This window comes from Aythya fuligula, chromosome 3 (assembly GCF_009819795.1).
Source record: "Aythya fuligula isolate bAytFul2 chromosome 3, bAytFul2.pri, whole genome shotgun sequence".
Lineage (NCBI taxonomy): Eukaryota > Metazoa > Chordata > Aves > Anseriformes > Anatidae > Aythya > Aythya fuligula.
The window spans coordinates 26,960,215-26,980,270 of record NC_045561.1 but is presented as its reverse complement, the minus strand read 5'-3'; the positions used below and the strand labels follow the sequence as shown (position 1 = coordinate 26,980,270).

Genomic DNA, 20,056 nt, shown 5'->3' with positions numbered 1-20,056 from the left:
TCCCTGCTTCTATACATGTTAGTCATTACCAGTTTGGTTAATCTTATATATTTTAAGACATCTTTCAGTGTTGGACTTTAGACAAAAATTGAAATGTACTTTTTTGGGTTTGTGGATGTTTTAAACTTTGTTTTCATCCCAAATGGAAAGGAAGAATTGAAATAACCCAATTCTGCATGAAAGGAAGAATGCTAAAATCTTGGATATAGAGCTGACACACTACCTCATTTCTACATGATTTACAAAAAGAGTTATCATCACTCCTGAACTGAGATAATTTGGTTTAGTTTGGTGAGCACCACTGGCAATCAGCTTGCCTGTATCTGTGCTCATCGGTGTGGCCTCCTGGGAGTTGTAGTTCCTGTATTTTGTGCTCTTTTCTTGTCTGTGGTGCAGCTTGACTAGCTGAACAAAGTCCCCTGGTTCACTGAGTTGGGCAGCTCTCAGGTGGCACTGTGATGATTCAATTAAAGGAGGATATGGCAGTGATTGTTGGCATGCGTAGTGCAGGCAAAGAGTGGCTCACAGGGAAGAAGGAGACTGTGAGGCTCCTAAAGTGTGGCTCTGATGACGTAGTTTAGCCTTTCATGTAAACATACAGAGTTTTGCCTCACTGAAGCACAGCAAAAGACAGTATTCTAAATTCTCTGTACCCGGCAATTCCAAGCTTTTTACCTGATGGGAGTCTCAACGCAAATTCTTTAGTGGAATTGGCACCGTGTGAGGGAGCATATACAGTACAATGGACTTTCAATGGAGGATTACTGTTGAAAGCAAGAGTAGATACACGTAATTTATTATCAGTATAATACCAGCAAGGTGATAGTATATAGTTAGTGTGTGTTGGAAAATGGAAGAGCAGCCACTACATTGTAAGGACCCTTGCAGCTTTTTCCCACCCTACTGGCTTTGTTCAGCCCCTGTTGCTTTGTGTGTGTGACTCTGCATGTGGGGCCAGCCAGCTGCTGGCCAGCTGCACTGAAAAGCTCTGACTGTCATTTATTTAAACAAGGAGGGAAAAAAATGTCTAGGGAAACGTGTAAAAATTTTGTCAGAGGTGTTTTTTCCATTGGGTTGTGTCCTATAAAGATAGCTTTGCTGAAAATAAAATGTAAGAATTTATTACATATTATACTTTGTGCTTTGTTAAAAAGTTTGGATGAGGTCTGTAGTTAGTTCCACTGGGTTACCCTACTCCTGCATTTAGACAAAACAAAGTTGAAAGATTTTAGCAAAGTCAACAACAAAGTTCCAGCGTGGGTGGACACCAGTTCTAAGGTATGGCAACTGAGAACAAAGGTATGCTTAGTGTTTTTCTTATGTTGCTTGGTATACTTTTAATTCCCTGGCACTGAAATTCATTTTAAGATATGATCACAGGAAAGAATTGAGAGTTCTTTAAATGTGTAAGTAGGTCAAGGCTTTGAGCTTTTGAATCTTCTGAACTTTAGTTAGTTACATTGTCTTCTTTTTCTAGTCTTTAAATACTTGTATCTGGTGACCATCTATATGTGAGGTTGATTTAGGCTTGCTTTTAAAGGAAGAAAACAATTTTGTACTGCACTGACAGACTTTTTAATTTTTTTTCTCTGAATTCATATCAAAAAATGCTTCCTATCAAGCAATGATGCTGGAGCATGGTGCAAGAGGGTAATTTTTGCAAGATGTGGATGCTTAGCAATGAAATTCATATTTAGATTTAGAAATTTAGAGGTCTGGGTTATCCCAAATCACGTCTTTGAAATCTAGAGCTACAGAAATTTTGCTCTTAGGAGCTGGATTTCACCTAGCTGTAAACAGCTAACAGGTACTAGTGCTGGTTTGTTAAGACTTCCACTGTCAGCAATGGAGAAAGACAAAATACCTTTGGATAGTGACAGATTAAAGACAAAGGAGGCAAATTATACCCCATATATCAGAAACCTCTTGCAATCCTATCAATTAGGAAAATAAGGCAAATAAGTGTAGTCCTTCCAGGGACATTTAACAGATCACACAACTGATAACCATCAGCTTTGCTTCCCACTTGGCACTTTTCAACCTATTTCTCCTGCAGGCAGATACTACTGGTGGTCAGCCCCTGGGGTAAGTCAAGCACATCTCCATGCCTAGCTCTCAGTGAGTTTGGATCAGAGTCAGCATTTGTATTAGGCAGTGGCTCTTGCAACCTTTCTTTTACAAGATCTCACTATCACCCTTCTTTTTCTTTTGCTTCATATAAGACGCATTGTCACTGTTGTTGTAGAGTTAGTCTTTGAAATAAAGTTGACAGAGCCCTTGTATGTCAAGATCAAGATTGCAAATTATCTTCATAAAGAGGCAAGTGAAGTTTTAAATATTAATATTAATATTAATATTGTGTTTTAAATTTGATCTGAGTTGCCTGTGCAACAGAAAGTGAGTTTTGCCAGGTTTAGAAGGCTTTTTACTAGGTTTAGAAGGTTTTTACTAGGCTCACTGGTAAAAAAAAAAAAAAAAAAAAAAAAAAAAAAAAAAAAAAGCACATTTTTTGATGTATACAGTTATTTAATACAGTTATTTAGAAAAGCTCCTGTAGAATGTAGAATCTTTTCTGCATTGTGAACTACTTTCTAGGTATGCTTTCTCTATTAATTCTGTAATGATGACCGAGGAGTAGTAAGAAGCTTCCTTTTCTTGTGCATTTAGCTTTGTTTGCAGAGAGATCAGGAGGCAACTGTTTGTGCACTTGTTATCTTTGAGTTCTCCGAGAAGGCTTAGGGCTAGAAAAAGAACCACAACATTGCGTGGTCAAAGGCAGTCAAGTTTAGCCAGGTAAGCATATGACTGGGAAAGCCTTATAAGGTGTAATGAGGCTGCTTAAGTTTCACTTTTGAGTAACTCGCATGCAAGCAATGATCCATCAAGACTGAAAATTACTGTATTAGGAAGAAGCTTGTGTTTCCCAGATTAGGCTTCTTAAGCAAAATTAGATGAAGATTTTCTTTTATCATCCTAATTGGACTATTCTGCCCTTTTCATTGTCTTAGGTCACTGTTGATGAATGGCAGCCTTGAGTGCTGCTTCCCAAATATAATTACAGGAGGACATGTTTTTCTGTGCAAGTGATCATACATTTGCTGCATTTAAATCAGCCAAATATACATGTTTTTTCTTATGGACTGCATGTAATTGAATTTAAATGGTGGATGTGCACATGCTGGATTAGATGTTTTTGAATCTTTAATTGAAGCTTTTTTTTTTTTTTTTTTAAATTATATTTTCGTATTTTTTAAGATTTAAGAAGATCATAAACCTCAAATGACCTTTTAATGTTTCTGGTGGAAAAGGGACAAGACATATAAGAACTTTGTAATTTGACTCACAGACAAGAAAAAATTCCAGGTCAATAATAACTAATTAGGATTCGTGTGTTGTGTTGTGTTATATCTTGTTTCAGATCATTTCCACTCATTATGCAGTAATCTTTGTACACTGAATTAACCAGGCAGTTGACAACAATGATGTGTGGAGTGTGAGCTGCCTTTTGCACTAAGGGTATTCCCTGTTGACATGGAATGATATTCTGAGCTGGAAATGCAGGGGATTGTGTAATTTTACAGTACACCCATCCTAGATCACCCTTGGTTAATCAAGTGTTACAAAGTTTAAATCCTGTCCATGAAGCAAGTTCAGGAAAGTATATGTGAATGTCAGTTAGGAATTTATTCTATATACCCTCAGAAGATCGACTACTGATAGCATGAGGAATGCTAAGCATTGAATGTTTTGCACTCTTGCACCATTCCTGAGAAAGTAGTTACTGCATATCAGTTCCTGGAATGTTATGTTCCAGGACTGAGTCCTACAATTGTAGGAGTACTTCTTATAATGCAAATGTATCTTTATCATGTTGCCTTATATTGCCCACTGTAGCATATATTATTATTTAGCCTGCAGTTCTAGCAATATTCCTCTAAGTTTACACTGCATATGAAGAATTTATCATTGAATTTACTTCTGTTCATTTCCATAGAACACCCATACACCTATGGGTATAGTTTTACGTTATTGCTTAAAGCAAAGATACTAACCTGAATTTGAGTGACTTCTTTTTCATTTAGGAGCTCATTAAAACAGTTTACCAACTGGATATAGAAAGAGTTGAAACAAGCTTTCACTTATTGTATGGATAATAAATGTAGGGACAGATTCCATTTTGCAGACAACAGTTTGTCTACTTGACAGTTTCTTCAGAACATTATTGCTAGCCTTTTTTATTTAAATAATTAAATTCCACATCAGATGAAAGTCATGAAGTGATTTAGTATTTGATTAATGATTACAAAGAACATTGCTGCCTTTCTTTGGAGTTACATTTCTATATTCTTTAATTGAGAGGAATAGACTCAGTCTTCAACATCTTGCTCTATGCTACACTAACGTCTGCTTCTTTTGGGTACTTTTTATTTCAGACTAGTCCAATGGATTTGTGTTCTTTGGGTTGTTAATGTGTGATCTGCTAGTTGATGGCGTATATGAACCTCCAGACACTTTCTTTATAAACAGGTTTTCCATGAGCAGTGGAATTTATTGATTTTGTTTTCATTCTTGGTATAGATTTTTGTTCTTTTTTCCTAAGTTGCTTGTGACCCCAGTTCACTCTCTCTTCCCTGAATCTGTACAACACCCCCATTGGGCAAATTAATTCACAGCTGCTAATAATGCTGATTTGCTGCTTACTGATTTGAGTCATTTGGTATGTTTTTGTCTCAACATCACCCATCCACAAACATTTAAATTTTTTTTTTTTTTTTTTTTTTTTAGGAACTTACTGTGAAACAGAGTTAAGAGACCATGTTTTTTTAAAGATTTGACTAATAATATGAAATGCTCAGTCATGCAGAAACCTATTTTTCATATGGAGTATGTTGGTAATTTAAGGAAGGAAGAAGGATAATTGTAATTGATTTTACCGGAATATTATTTTATCTTTTTAGAGGCTAGGTATTCAAAGAAAGAAGGGGAAGAAAGGTGGAAGGTATTTCATACGTAAACTTAAATTATGAAATATGCAAGAATAAAACTAGCATTGTTGGCCAATGACTCTAATATTCTTTGTGTTTTCCAACAAAGGGGTTTGTTCATAGTTCACATCAAAGCAGATTTTTGTGTTGAGTTGAAAATACAAAATACATGGGCCAAATTATCCTATAAAATTGAGTTAGAAAAAAATCAGTTATTGCGTGTGGAAAATATGGAAAAAAAAATACAGCAAAGTGATTAAAACTGAATTTGTATCCACTCCATTACCTATAAAAACAAACAAAAAGTTTCTGGCCTTGCTGTCTTCAGGGATGCAAAATTGTATCAGGATGTAAATTTTTCCTCTTCTCAAAAGAAAATAGGGAATTTTTACTTTGAACTTAAAAGCTCTATTTTTGTTTTATAAGTCTTTTTGACAGCTGTGTCAGTACCATGGAAGGCTGAATGAGTTTATTCTATTAGGTACAGTACCAGTTATGCAATCGAACATGAAGTTCTGTATCCAGCAATGGTATTTGACTACTTTTAAATATTTTAACTATATGTCTTCTTCCTTGGTATCTCCGCTTCAAAAGAGTTTGAGGGCATACATTAATTTATTATCGTCTATACTAAAGTACTTCCAATATTTTATCTTGTTCAATAAAAATATAAGCTATAAATTGTAAACTAAAAAAAGTATTAATAGACCATTTTGAAAGATTGATCTAGGATTTCTTAGAGGAGTACTTTCAGGTAATAATTCTGGATTTCTTTGTTCTTTCTTCTTTTTTTTTTTTTTATTTCTGTTTTCAGATGGAAGACGTCATAGCCCGCATGCAAGATGAGAAAAATGGGATTCCTATTCGTACAGTCAAAAGTTTTCTTTCCAAGATCCCCAGTGTCTTTTCTGGTAAGAGTCAAAGTGAATGTGATATTATTTGAAGTTCCCGCTCTACGTTATATAAGAGGATACTCAAACGACCAGTATTTAACTGAGTGCTATGTGAAATACGGTGATACTCTGAGTGCTATTCATAGTCACCTGGTGTGGGGGAGACATTGACTGTCTTTTCAGTACTTTAATAATAGAAAATGTGTATATGTTTCATGTTGGAATGTGCCCTTATAGAGATGATTTTACCAGTAGACTTGTGAAGTCATTTGAGTTCTACTTAATTTATAGCAGAAAGTCAATTATCTGAAGCTGGCTTTATTTTTACTGCAGTTTTTCTGCATTGACGATCTGATTTTTAACATGTTTTTATGGCAAGTATAGAGAGTTTAGAGTATAGGCCAGTGTATCAAGGTAAGAACTGAGCCAGCAACAGCACAAAAAGAAAATCATCACAGCACTGTGCAACTGATACTGACTTCAGGCTGTATATATTTCATACAAAGCTTATGATCTGCTTTTGTGGGCTTGGGCTGCCTGTATGCAGGAGGATAAGAATTAGTTGTCTATGATGACTCGCAAAACATCTGTAAACTTTGTAGTTAATCCAAATCAGTATTGTCATATGCACAAAAATCTGTCAATTTATTTTTTAATTAACTAGTAACTATCTTTTCTTTGTTTGTTTACAAACATCTGTATACATTTCTTCATTTATGTATGTGCGAATGCACCTCCTTTTATGCTACCAATGACTATGGAATTCCTTTGAGATAGATGCCATTGTTGAACATACTTTTTCCCTACTGTGGTGAGCTCTGTAACCAGTTGCAGTTATTGAAATGGAAAAGGTAATCCTTGCATAGAAAATATTTACAAAAGCTTTTGCAAAAGCTCTACAGAGTAAGAAGTGTAGTTCTATAATTTTAAACCTTTGGAATATTTTTGCTAGTGATTTAGTCTAGTACAAAGAAGGAAAGGTCTTAAGAGTGAACAAAACTTCTTCATGGTTTTAAAAACTGCTTGTACAAAAACTAGGTTCTGAAGAATGGACCTTTATTTCCCATAAGTTAGTACTGCATGATATCCCATTAAATGATCCATGTTATTTTTCTGTGCCTTATCTTCTGTGCTATTGAATTCAAGTTAGAGTACCATAATTTGTCTATCAGGAGATATAATTTTATTTTTTTTTCTAATTTATTATTTTATTTTTTACTAAAACAGACATCATACTTTTTAATGTTGTTCAAGAATTCACTGATACATTCATAGCATCCACTGATACAACGATTTCTGTAAATAATCGGAAGTATTCATTTTATCAGCTGCAGGGAAGAAAAAGCATAGTAACTCATTTTTTCCCTTTTGAGGTTTTCTACTTCACCACCAGAAAAGCACAGCTGTCATTTGAGTTCCATTAATATTTACTTTTCTTCAGTTAAAACAAAACAAAAAAAGATATACGTATGTCTATATGGTCATATATATATATACAGGTATATATGTGTATATACATGCAGACAGCAGCACAGAAAACTGTCCCATAAAAACTGGAACTTCGCAACTGTTTGTTTGTGGAAAGAAAAAAAAATGGGTAGGTGTGCTACAGTTAAGTCACGTTCCCTGCAAAACATGCTTTTGTTTATGCATTGGATAATACCTGTTAGAGCCCTTTAAACAACTTAGAATTAAGGACATCCATAAGTCTGTAGGCTTAAATTCTTATGGGCTAGCATTGTGATTATGCCATACTAAAAGTAGGAGAGGTATTTTTATTTTTGTTTACTTGTATATCATAGCATTGCTTCTGAAAACAACAGGTGGAAGACTAGTTGAGACAGCAGACACTCTTTAACGCAGAATTAGTGACCATGTCTATTTAAGGATGAATGTATTAGCAAAATCAGTCCGGGGTATCTGAATTTGACCTTTTAATATAATGTTGTGATTATAATAAATAGGATGATGTAATTATATTATCTAATTTATTGAGTCATTCCTTAAGTGGTTTTAAAAGTAAAATATCTACACAGAGAAATATTTCAAATACAGATAATCCTCTATAGGTAATACACATTATTGTGCTTCAGAAGAACATACACATATACAAAAAAAAAAAAAAAAAGATAATTTCAACTCATGAAATTTTGAAAAGGATGAATTATATTGCTTTATATTTCATGTATTTATAGAGAGCAAATACATTGCTTAACGTTGATGTTTGGTGCATTTGTTCACAAGTGTGTGCAAGCTGCTTAAATTCAAATAAACCATTTTTATTCAATTTATTTATTGAAATCTTTCAAAAAGAAATAATTCAGTTGAGGTTGCCTGAAAAAAATATGCTTGGTATGAGTTTGCAAGCTATTTGATGAAGAAGAATGCAAACCCGTAGATATGTGGGAATTATTATTCACATTTTTATCTACATTCAGTAGTGTATCAGATTGACTAAGCAGCAAATTTATCTGAGGTGTAAATTTAAAGGACTGGTATATTGCAGACTAATTTGGATAACAGCATTCCAGTGAACTGCATCTAGGAGGTGAAATGGATAATGACAAAAAAAAGCAATCCTGGACAGGTCTCCAATATGTCATGTATGCCAAAATATAAATCTCTGAAAACAAGGGTGTAAATATGAAATGCCTCAGAATTATTCTGCACTGTAGCTTCTTGGGTTGATGAAGTAATGGTTTCATCTATGCCATATGGGTGACAAATTGCCCAGAGAGGTTATGGAGTCTCCTTCTCTAGAGATATTTTCAACCTACCTGGGCATGGTCCTGTGCAATGTACTCTGCTCTATATGGGCCTGCTTGAGCTGGATTAGATGATCTCCAGAGGTACCTTCCAACCTCAACCATTCTGTGATTCTGTGATTGCATTCAAAGCTTGTTTTACACCAAAATATGTGTAATTCACAGAACAGATATTCTACAGTCTACATGGCCAGCTATTAATATATTTATTTTTTAAAATTAGTCCAAGCAAATAATATATGTTGTGTTTTCCTTATAGGTCTGTATTAATTAAATCTGACATTAACTGCCTTCTGGGGCCATTGTAACAGTATGCTGTATGCCTGGTATGATTTTGGCCAAAAGTGTTTTTATAATAGATTCTAGCCCTTATAGAGTCTTGTTGAACTACCTCATCCAGCTACTGCTTGTGAGGATAAGTTCAGTTAGGTCTTTGAACAGAGAAATCTGACAACATGCTATAGCAGATGGTCTTTGTAATGATGGTTCACCTCAGGCTGAGTCATCCACAATGTTATTTGCAACTAGGCTCAACCTAGATGCAGCAAGTAAATGAATATGCTTGAGGAGCATTGTAGAAAACAGACTAATATACCATGCACCCTAGTACACAACTGTCTGAAAACAGATTTGCTAGGTTGTACTTTAAGTCCTACACTGATCACTTTTAATGGGAATTCTGCTGGAAATTGCTTTATGCAGACAAATAACGTTGCAGACAATGTTAACTGTCTGCTTAAACATATACAATGCTATGGTGTAAGCTATCGTTCAAGTAACAGCTTCTTTGAGAGTGGAATAATCTATTTTTATGATGAAAAATATAATATGCTTATGACCATTCACATTATTGAGTGTGAAAATCCATAGCCACTGACTTTGTCTTTGAGCATTTTCATGTTCATTTTCTCATTGCATTCTGTATAGCGAATGTTTCTGAGAAAACAGAAGCAGGCTTTCAATTGTAGACCAATATTCCTCTATGAAACGTGCTCCCAAACTTCTATATGCATTATTTGTTGTGTCTGGGTCATTTTACTGATTTTTTTTTTTACTAGCTACTGGGTCTCTTGATCATCTTGATCATCAAAAGTGTAGAACATAGACCATGATGAGAATTGAAGAAGAGACTGTGAAAAAAGAAGATTCAACAATAACTGATAGCAAAATCAGAATTCAGTGAAGCACCTGTGTACATCTTCTTAGAGACAGGTTGCATTCAGCAGTGCTAATGAATAAATTAGAGGGAGTGTTTCATATATGAGGTGATGGAAAGACCAGTCAGTATAATTTTAAAGAAGCCGTTTTATTTTTATTTTGCAACACAGTGCAGATAATAGGTTTTCTCAAATGCTTGGTCCAATTCTTTGGAATGTCTAGCAGAGAATGGATTATCTCTATGCTTTGATGTAGTCTTTCACTAGCCAGTATGTAAGTTCATAACATTAACGAGGAGTTTAGTGACAATGGGGTTATTAAAATAATCAATTTTAAGATAAGATTTGTTAGCTACTAAGGCTACTATAGAATCCTACTTTAATATTGGCTTGAAGAAACTAGAAGAACTTCACTGATTTCCAAGTGCACAGTTAGGATGCTGTAGGCTGAGTACTGCTCTTCTGCATAAGTTCAGAATGAGTCCAGTATAAAATGATGGTGCATGATAGAAGTTGGCAATGTAAACTAAAAGTTTGTATGGAGGTTGTTTACTCCATAAAGTATTTTGTATAGTGTTATTTAAACTTAAAACTGGTGAGCTGTACAGTGTTTTTTTGTTTGTTTGTTTTTGTTTTTTGTTTTTTGTTTTTTTTGTTATACAAGTGTATGAAAGAGTCAGAACTATCTCTGAACTGAACTGAATTGGTTGTACAATAGTCTCTTGAGGGAGGGGCTGAGTCAGTTTTCTTGGTAGCCTTGAGCACATTGCTACATGTCTGGCATACCTATCTATACCCGGGCTTGAAGTTGACACCAAAGTTGTTTCCATGTGGTTCTTGGGGTAAAATTCTATTTATCAATGTCTGTGGATCTAGGTAATTTTCTGCTGTTAACACTGATGACCACAGTCATGGGAACTCAATGTTCAGAAGGCACATATTTGAAACAGTACTTGATAGCTAGCTACACTACAATAATGCGGGATGCCCTGTAATTCTACAGTTTGTAGTCTCTTGTAGGTAGAGTCATAGTTATTTATCAGATATATATTGTGGCTTTGATTTGAAACTTTAAAGGCTCCAAGGAGAAAAAATAAGCAGGAGAATTTGCTCTTTCTGTGTGATTATGCATTTTGATGAACAAACGAAGGGCTTGCTGTTGTTGTCTCCATGGTTTTAAAATGTTTTGGAGGAGTGAAGAAAATAGTTTATATAGACATCTTGCCATTCAACAATAATAATTGCATGAAGATTGCCGTGTGCATTCTTTACTAATACTGATTAGAGCATTAGGAATAAAAATAAGGCAATTTTCCAGGGACATGGTTCTCCATTAGGCCTGGAAATGGATAAAAAAACTTGCTTGAAATGATGAATGTAGGGAGTCTGACATATGAATCATAGGGATTAGAAGGAGCTCTAAAATATCATCTTTATTTTTACAAAGAAGAGATAGCAAGTAAATGCCAAAGTTTTGTTGTTTACTTTTGAGTAGAAAGAAGCATTCAGAGATTATGGATAAAGCAGTGCAGTAGTTGAGCATTTGTTTTGGGGGTCTTTTCAGGGTGGGTGGATTAATCAGTATTAGTACCAAAAGCTTCATAAACTAATTAGAATGTGGATATTTTGTTGAGATAAATATAGTGACAGATTAGTATCATATGGTTGTTATAGATAACCAGTGTGATGCTTTATAGGATTTTAAAATGGACGTTACTTGGATGTGCTTGCTGATGAACGTGATGGGGGAAAAAACTGAATAAAGTCTGTGGAGAATGTGCCCGTTGAGTGGGGTGTAAATGTACACAAGGGAAATAGTTTAATGCTTTTGTTGAAGGAGGAGAAAGATATAAGAGAAATGTAAGTTCAATTACAGAATACACCCAGAGATGATAAAAAGTAGCTAAGGAAAGTATGTTGTTCCTGGCTGCTTCTGTTCTGTGGCTCAATACTTTTAGAAAGTAGTCACAGCTTCAACCAACAATGATAAGAGAAGGAGATCAGTAGAATGAAGGTTTATAGCATCTTAATCAAAGGGGAGGTGAAAAGGTTCATTTACTTTTCCCAGGAAAATATACTCCATGTGAAGTCTTTATTTTTTTTTCTGATTTCTAGATTTCTCATTCCTATTCCCTATAGATACCGCGTTTTCCGATTTTTAGAAAGTTTCTTGCCATCGTTTTTATTCACCATTTTTCCTTATCTTAGGAAATGCTTTTTTCTTTTCTATCTGGGAAATTGTTAAGATAATGAGAGGTTGCATTGAGATTAGCAAATCTATTCACGTAATCATTCATTTCCAGTCTTTATTTTAGCATTATATTATGGTTGGTTAAAACAAAGGATTAATGTGTTTAAACCCTGCTCGACCCAAAAGCAAGCTGGCAGTCTCAATAGTCTGGTCAGAAGTAGTGAGAGAGATCCCAGAATACCAGAGAGATACCAGTGTCATGGTAGCTCATCTCACCCACAAATCATAGGTGGGTGAGCCCCTGGTATGAATCACTGGAGCTGCCTGCAGCAACAGTATTGCTTGTTATATAGAGGCAGGTGGCAAAAAATAAAGTGCAGTACAGGGGGAACTGAATGACTCAGGGGACTAATAACAAGAAAGTGAGTGTTTCATCTGTCATTAGTTTTGATCTTACCCAGCTGAGTAATGAGTTGTTAGCATCTGATGACTGTTCAGTGCTGCATGTGAAATGAGTTGATAGGTTTATCCAATTTAGTACCAAAGATTACCTAACTGAAAAGATGAAACAGAAAGCTCTACTACTTGGATTGACGGGGAAAAACAAACAAACAAACAAACAAAAAATTAAAACAAACAAACAAAACAAAAACCTCAATCACCTGGTATCTTTGAAGCAAAGTAATGTTGAATTATAGGTAAATACAAGGATTTGGGAATTTCCATATTTTATATCTTATCCAGAATAAATTAACTATGTGAGAGAAACTAGGATTCCCTTATCCTAAGCCCTTGATTTTATGGACGTTTTTCCCCCTTCATTGAGTCTCCAGTGCTGGGTTGGTGAGAGGTTCCCACTTTCTTTTTCTCTCTGTTCCTTCATCACACTAATCCTTTTCCTGCACTCTCCTACTTGTATAATTTAACAGTAGAGTCATTGCTGGGTACTCTATGCTACATCAGCTCATTTTTATTTGCAAACAGAATATTGCAAGCAGTATTAAGGCAGCAAGCTGGCTGTCTTGATCAAGTTCAGTCTTAGTAAAAGGTTTGTTGAAAAAAAGATCTCTTGTCAGTACAGGAATGGCAGAAGATGGCTCATTCCCTCTTGTGCAGGTTCAGAAGGGCAGACATGAGTGGGGACTTGCCATCTTTACAATTTCACCTTTCAAATCAGAACTTTTGAGAATAAAAGTGAATAATCCTCTATCCCCAAACAAGTAGTTGATTTGAAGTTAAAACACCAGTCATTCTTGTACGTTGTTTTCATCCATCATTTTGTCAAAAAGTTACAGATTTGCATTCAAATGTTCATAGTCTTTATGGGGTTGATATGTTTCAGGATTGTTCTCGTTCATTGATAGGTTTGTTCTCTTGTTCATTGAATCTTGTTCATGATTTTTAGCAGAAGGAGTAATAGAAGAACTTGACTCAGTGGTGTCATAAGATTGGACATAGAGTCATTTCAGAGTATTGAGATAATAACTGATGAATGAGTGGTGTTTCTTATGCTTTACCATTTCAGAAAACCAGAACACATATTTGAGTGCTGTCTACATAGATTCATCTCACAGTTCCTCCAGTTCCTGTTTGTTTGCCTGTCTGTCTTGGTCACATACATCACTGGGACTGTAAATATGGCCAGTAAAAGGGGCTCTTAAGCTGCTTAAAACTTGGCAAAAGTTTTTGTTTGTTTGTTTGTTTGTTTGTTTGTTTGTTTTTTAATAAAAGTCAGTACTTTAGTTGTGAAGCTCAGAATGGCCATGTGGCACACCGGGGTAGGCTCTGATCAAATAAAAGAGATGAATGTTCATATTTGCTTTCAATGAGAAGTGAATGAAAGAAGTGGAGAACTGTTTAATAACCTTAATGATCAATTTTGCTCCCTGTTTTCATTTTAAATAAAGCATCTGCTAATATCAATGATAAATCACTACCAGATATCAAACTTTTTCAACATGAGAGACTATGTTCATTGGTTATTTTAAACAGAACAACAGACTATTGTTGGTTAATGTTCCCCCGTAACCAAGAAAAAAAGTACTCACGTTTACATTTCAATTTGGTGGTGATTGCCATTGTGAGCATTAGTGAAAAGTTGAAAATATAGTAATGGAAGTCTGAAATAATTTTGCAAAAGCGTTCTAGGAATCTGAAATATACTGAAAACCCATTGAAAAGTCTTTTAAAGTAATCTGTACAAAACAGTCATCATAAATGTCAGTTCTCTTGAAGTCAGTAAATATGAAAAGTTTATTTTCATAAATATTTTCAAAATAAATAAGTCTAAAACTCATGCATTTATGGGCAAAAAATCTTAATAATTGTTCTTTTATTGTGAGATGTGAACATTAATCTTTTATTTGTTGTTTGTCCACATGAAGTGCACAGTTTGAATTCGATGATTCCCTGCTTCCCAAATGCTGTATAAAGCCTTACATACAGCTTTAGAAGCATACAGCTCAGCATGCTTCTAGAGAAATAGCTCTGGGGCTTGTTGATCATAGATAAAAATTTGTTCCTAACTTTTCCTACTACGTTGTTTGGTCATGAAAATTATTCCCTCCCTTTCTTGCACCTTTTTCTTCCTAGCCTCTTTGCATGTGAAATCTTGTCCTCTTTTGTGTGTGTGTGTGGAATGGGATTGCATCTTTGAAGTCAGAGTACTTCTGAGAGGAGTTTGGGGAAACTTCATTATGGCCAAAAATTTACCTACCTTTCTATCTCTTGACATCCTGTTTCTGTATACTGGGCATGTAACATTCACGGAAATTGTGCCCAGAAAATGTCTCCTTGTCCCCCACCCCTCGCATATACACATGAGCATATATGGCATGCATATGTATACCATATGTATTTGCCAATGGAAGTGGTGCATTATATATGAGCTTAAAAACAAACAGACTTTTAAGCTAATAGAAGCATCTGTAGAAGTGATTAATAATACAGGCTCACTGAAGTCTATGTCCATAATCAAAGCCCTGTAGGAAAACAAGATTAGAATATGTCTAAGGAAGAGTGACTTCAGAAATATATTGAAGGGCTCTATGAAAATATTTTTTCTTCATGGATAACTCTTTGAAATCTCTTAGAAAGAAGTACTATATATGTTACATGGCAATGATTATAATTAGGGAAATAAAGATCAGGGAGAGTTTTCAGGCACCTGTATTTGAAGTAATTGTTTTAAATAGTAAGCAAAGCAAAGTGTACTAGTTGTCAGTGTATGAGGTACTTCTATGACAACAAAACTGTTTGCTTAAATCACACTGGATTTTTTTTTTCACAAAGCAATTTTGGTGTACACAGGAAAGAATTATTTTCTATAAGGAAGTGCTGATGCTGTGTTTGCTGTCATTGATTTCTCAGACAGGAGGGAAAGTTGTTGCTTATGTTAAGAATGAGGAGAGGAATAGTATAGCTGCAGACAAACGAAGTCCCAGCATGAAATTGAACGTTACTAGTGGTTTTACCAGAATGTGAATTTGGTTACAGAATGCACTTGATAAATATTCTCTGGAAACTATCCCAGAAATGCACATCCACTTAGAGACAAATAGAATAAAAATGCAGTCTGATTCTTTTAAGGTCAGAAGTCTCAAGTTTGAGAACTATCCATTGTCCTGCCAAAACAAACAAACAAACAAACAAACAAATAAAAAACAAAACAAAACAACAACAACAAAAAAACTTTGCAGTAGCACTTAGGGTTTGTAACTGTTATTTCATATGGTTTTAATGTTACCCTAAAGCTAGAAGTACATTAATAGTTTTGGGTCTTGAATACGTGGCCAATTAGAGTTGAGCAGAAAAGTTACAAAGAACATCTATGTAAAAGCATGTAGTTACTTAAGTACTGTAATTGGTTTATAAATAGATTCAATACATATTAATACAATTATATGAGGGAGTACACTGAAAAACATCAAAATTTGTAATTAATGTAGATAAGTTATGCAATTTATGTGCTTTGTTGTCTGGTAGCATGTTTTTGGTAGACTGGTGTATATTTATTATGTATCTCTAGGAAGCAACATAGGCATTTGATATGTATGGCTTCTACAGATACAAATAAATTCTTTAAATTCTTTAAAGGTATCCTGCTAGTTGTAATACAGTGTTAACATATGCTTTTGTTAAGTACTCATCCTCTTTTTAAGATGATACAAATGTGTCTGGGGTCGTTGTTTTCTATTGCTCTTAAATGACATCTATGACAACATTGACTTACTTTATGACTTCACAAGATACATAATTTATTTCTGCCTCAGTCTTTCAATTTCAATATAGGAAATTGTATCTTACTATCTTTATGTCTACTATTTTCAAGTGATTTGAAATACTTAAATGAACTGCATGCAAAGAGAAAGTGGTGATACATTGGCGGATTTCAAGCTGCCATTTCTATAGCCAGATAAATATATATTTGGCAAGTAATTATAAAATCAAACTACTTAGAATTATTCCCTGTAGAATATGTCCCTTAAGCAAGAAATCACGTTACCAGAGTTTACAATGTGACCTGTGATTTAGCTCCTACTACTGTTTTCAGCCATGAGGAAGAGCACTATCATTGTGGTTGCATCAGAAGAGTGCAAACTTGTCTTTTCCAAAGGGCAGCAAGGAATAAATTTTAATAGTTGTAATTTTTTGTATCTCTATATCACTGCTGAAACAAAAAGATGTCCACAAACTAGTTTTGCATGGTGCTGTTATTATGTGCACTATGTAATAACAGATGTCACCATAACGTTAGCATTTTTTTGTTAGCAGCATGTCAATTGATGACCCCCATATCATTGCAAGAAAGCTGCTCCAAGTCTGACTTTGTTTTACTGGTAGCTCTTGTGTATCTGGATTGCTTGGACTGAAACTAAAATCAAATCTGGACTGTAAATTGATATATTTTTAGCTTTTAATTTATTATTACTATTATCTAATATCACTAATATTTCAAAACTGAGATAAAAATAAAACCTCTCTTTTTGGAAAACACTGAAAGTTGAACATTTAAAGAATTTTATCTTCAAGAAAAGCTAAAATGTTCTCACCCCTTTGGCACTGAAAAACTCTTGCAAATTCCAGTATTATTTCCTACCAGCTATGTTCGTGACAAAAAGTAAGACACATGAAATTAGAATCACCCACACAGGAAATAAAGGTAGTTCCATGCAACTTAGTATGATTGGCAATCTGTCACTATGAAAATAAATGGACCATAGGTATTAATTTGTATTCACAAATTATTAAAAAAAAAAATAAAAATAGAATAATAAGATCACGAACAATTTGTTAGTAGGAGATAAGAGCTTCCAAATGTGTGATGAGTGTTTCTTACAGCACTGCAAGCAAAGCTCATTATAAGATATTCCCCAGCTTCGCCATAAAGGTCAGAATTTGAATTTATTGTTTAAAAATCTGGTTTCTAGTTGTTGCAGTTGGAGAGTGAACCTTGACGTTGAAAAAGAGTGTGTAAACAGGCAGGAATTGCTCTGTTTTCCATGATCACATCCCCAGAGATAGAGCAGTCCTGAGACCTGAGGATGCTGGCAGCTTTGAAGGCACAAAGCCCAATGTTTCTGCTGTGTGGCTTGCCATTTTGTTTCCCACACAGCATTTGACTGTTTTTGCCATTTCTCAGAGCAGGAAGATCTCAGTGAGAATGATCTTGGTGTTCTCATTTCCCTGTTAGGGAAGATCACCGCAGTACATGCAGCTTCCCTGCTATGCTCCCTGAACTGAAACAGTAGACCACATTATAAAATGGGCAGAGTTGTTGTAGTGGGTACCTGGGAAGTCAGAAGGTGCAGGCTGGTGAGTTTGGCATTTAAGGAATGGAGCAGCAGCTCAGGATTCTTCCAGGAAGAAAGTCCTTCCTTACAGTCCTCCCTTACTGGCAGGAAGGACATTGCCGACATTGGGAGTCGAACTCCAGTGGAAAAAAAAAAGTGTGTGAGTGAGAGAGAGAATCAAGGGGAAGAGAAAATAAGCATTAATCCTCACCCACCACCACCCCATTTCATAGCATAATGTAGTTTATGAGGCCAGGTAGTGTTTGAGTGTAGGAGCAGGCAGGTGAGACTGATGGGTATTTGATGAGTATCTCACTGTTAGAATAATATAATATCAGAAGAATTTGAGTTGCTGAGAATTTGTTATCATACAGAAAACACCAGTTATGGGGTGTCCGCAACAGACAATTCAAACACCTCAGACCTTCCAGGAATATTATGAAGGATGTTTAAAACAAAACAAAACAAAAACAAAACAAACAAAAAAAACCACCTGCTCTTACGTAGTAAGAGTAGTATGTATCACACTTAAAGTGTGATACATATTTTTGCTTGTCACAGGAAAGGTCTGTAATCTTTTGTACTACAACAGCTATACGTGTAGTTTTTATGCACAAACCACCAGAATTTCAGGTATTTTAATATATTTGTTTGGATTTCAATTTAGTCATCAATGCATGCAATATACTCCTTTTATGCATTAAATTGTGGTATACTACGTGGTAATTAGCCGTTTAAAGTTGCTACACAGTTTAGGGTCAGAATATACAGCAAGCTTGTGGAAAATACTGAGAAGAGTTGTGCAGTATTTAGAAGTGTTAGATCATTTTTTTGTATTTTTTCTTTCTCTGAAGACCCAAATAACAAATTAACATGTTCATATGGGGTTCTTATGGATGTCAGCACCCCAGGTGCTTTTCTGATGCCAGAATTTTTGCCATTTAACCTTTTTATATCAAATATGGGACAACTAAAATGTAAAAATACTTTACAGACCTGTAGACTTCTATAGTGTTTACCTTTTTAAGACTATCTTAATGTATGTTAAAGGCTTACTTATTATGGGAGGAAAGATTTACAGATCTTAAACAAAATAAGTACTCAATAAAATACCCAGTTGTTGCCCAAACTCCTTCACTTATTTGTAGAGCAGGAAATATTGTATGAATAAAGAGAAGACACTGGGCCAAACCTCCCTATTAATGGTTTGTTTACATAAATTCCACCTTTGTTTTTTCTTCCCACCCATTTATCCTCTTATCCTTTTTCTAACTGCTTTCATAAATAACAATTTCAAACTGAGTTCTCCTTCTTTCTGTACTGAGCGAAAAAAACTTCTCCCTTTGTTCTCTATTCACTTGTTTCCTGGGTTAGTAGTATTCTTGTGTTCCTACTATCTGAATTGTAGAAGTGGGTGTCTTAAAACAATTTTATCAATTCGTTCATACTTATAAAGGTATCTATTCAATAGAACAGATCAAAATTATGTTTTAATGAAAGGTGGAGGAGGAGTGACTCATCTCTTTTGTTTTTTTGTGCCTGGGGTCAAATGCTGTTTTGCAGAAATACACTTGCATGTTACCTACCTTTTTTTCACTGTTGATAGATCATGTAAAAAATTACCGTCAATTCTCGATTGGCAAGCCACAAAGACTTGTTGCAATGATCAATATTTACAGATGGACACTAGCTGCTCTACTTGTTCTCTGGGCTGGTTGCTCTGAGCTGGAAGTAGGTAGAAAATATGATTGTGCTACAAATAACATCACATTAATTGAGCTGGATTTGGGAACCTAATCATGATTTTGTCATGCTTACATGGAAGCTGCTGGCAGATGTGATGTCCCCAAACCCTGGACTACTTAAAGGCCAGTGATTGAGGTTAATGTTCCAGGAAATGCCTTAAAATTTGGTCATAGCAACAAATTGCTCTTCTAGCACATTTGTTGAAAGTAAGTAGGAGAATGCAGCTTGTCTTATCTCTTAAAAACATACTTTGTGTAAAAACAAAACAAAAATACAACAAACAAAACCCCACCAAGTTGGTCAGAACTCTTTAAACTGAGCTGTTGTGCAAATGACAATGAGCACAGCTTCAGCAAGCAGAAGTGATATGCTGTTGAAATACTGAGCAGGGACCCTTCAGCAGCTGCTGTCGTGAGCTCTGTCAGATCAGCGTGAAGGCAACAAATGCATGAGTTTGATGGTACACATTGCTAAATTTCATATGACATAGCTGAGATTTAACATACTGCTCAGAAAATTCTTCTGCA

At 35.1% G+C, this 20,056-nt stretch overlaps 1 protein-coding gene across 4 annotated transcripts in view; it reads left to right on the top strand.

The window, feature by feature from the left end:
- The window catches only part of RGS7 (regulator of G protein signaling 7), a 265,169-nt gene that overhangs the window by 104,305 nt on the left and 140,808 nt on the right, over window positions 1-20,056 (top strand). For all 4 annotated transcript variants that reach the window (XM_032183705.1, XM_032183708.1, XM_032183707.1 and 1 more), the window contains exon 3: window positions 5,800-5,896. In XM_032183705.1, the coding sequence (XP_032039596.1) occupies window positions 5,800-5,896 (97 nt within the window). The remainder of the gene's footprint in view (window positions 1-5,799; window positions 5,897-20,056) is intronic.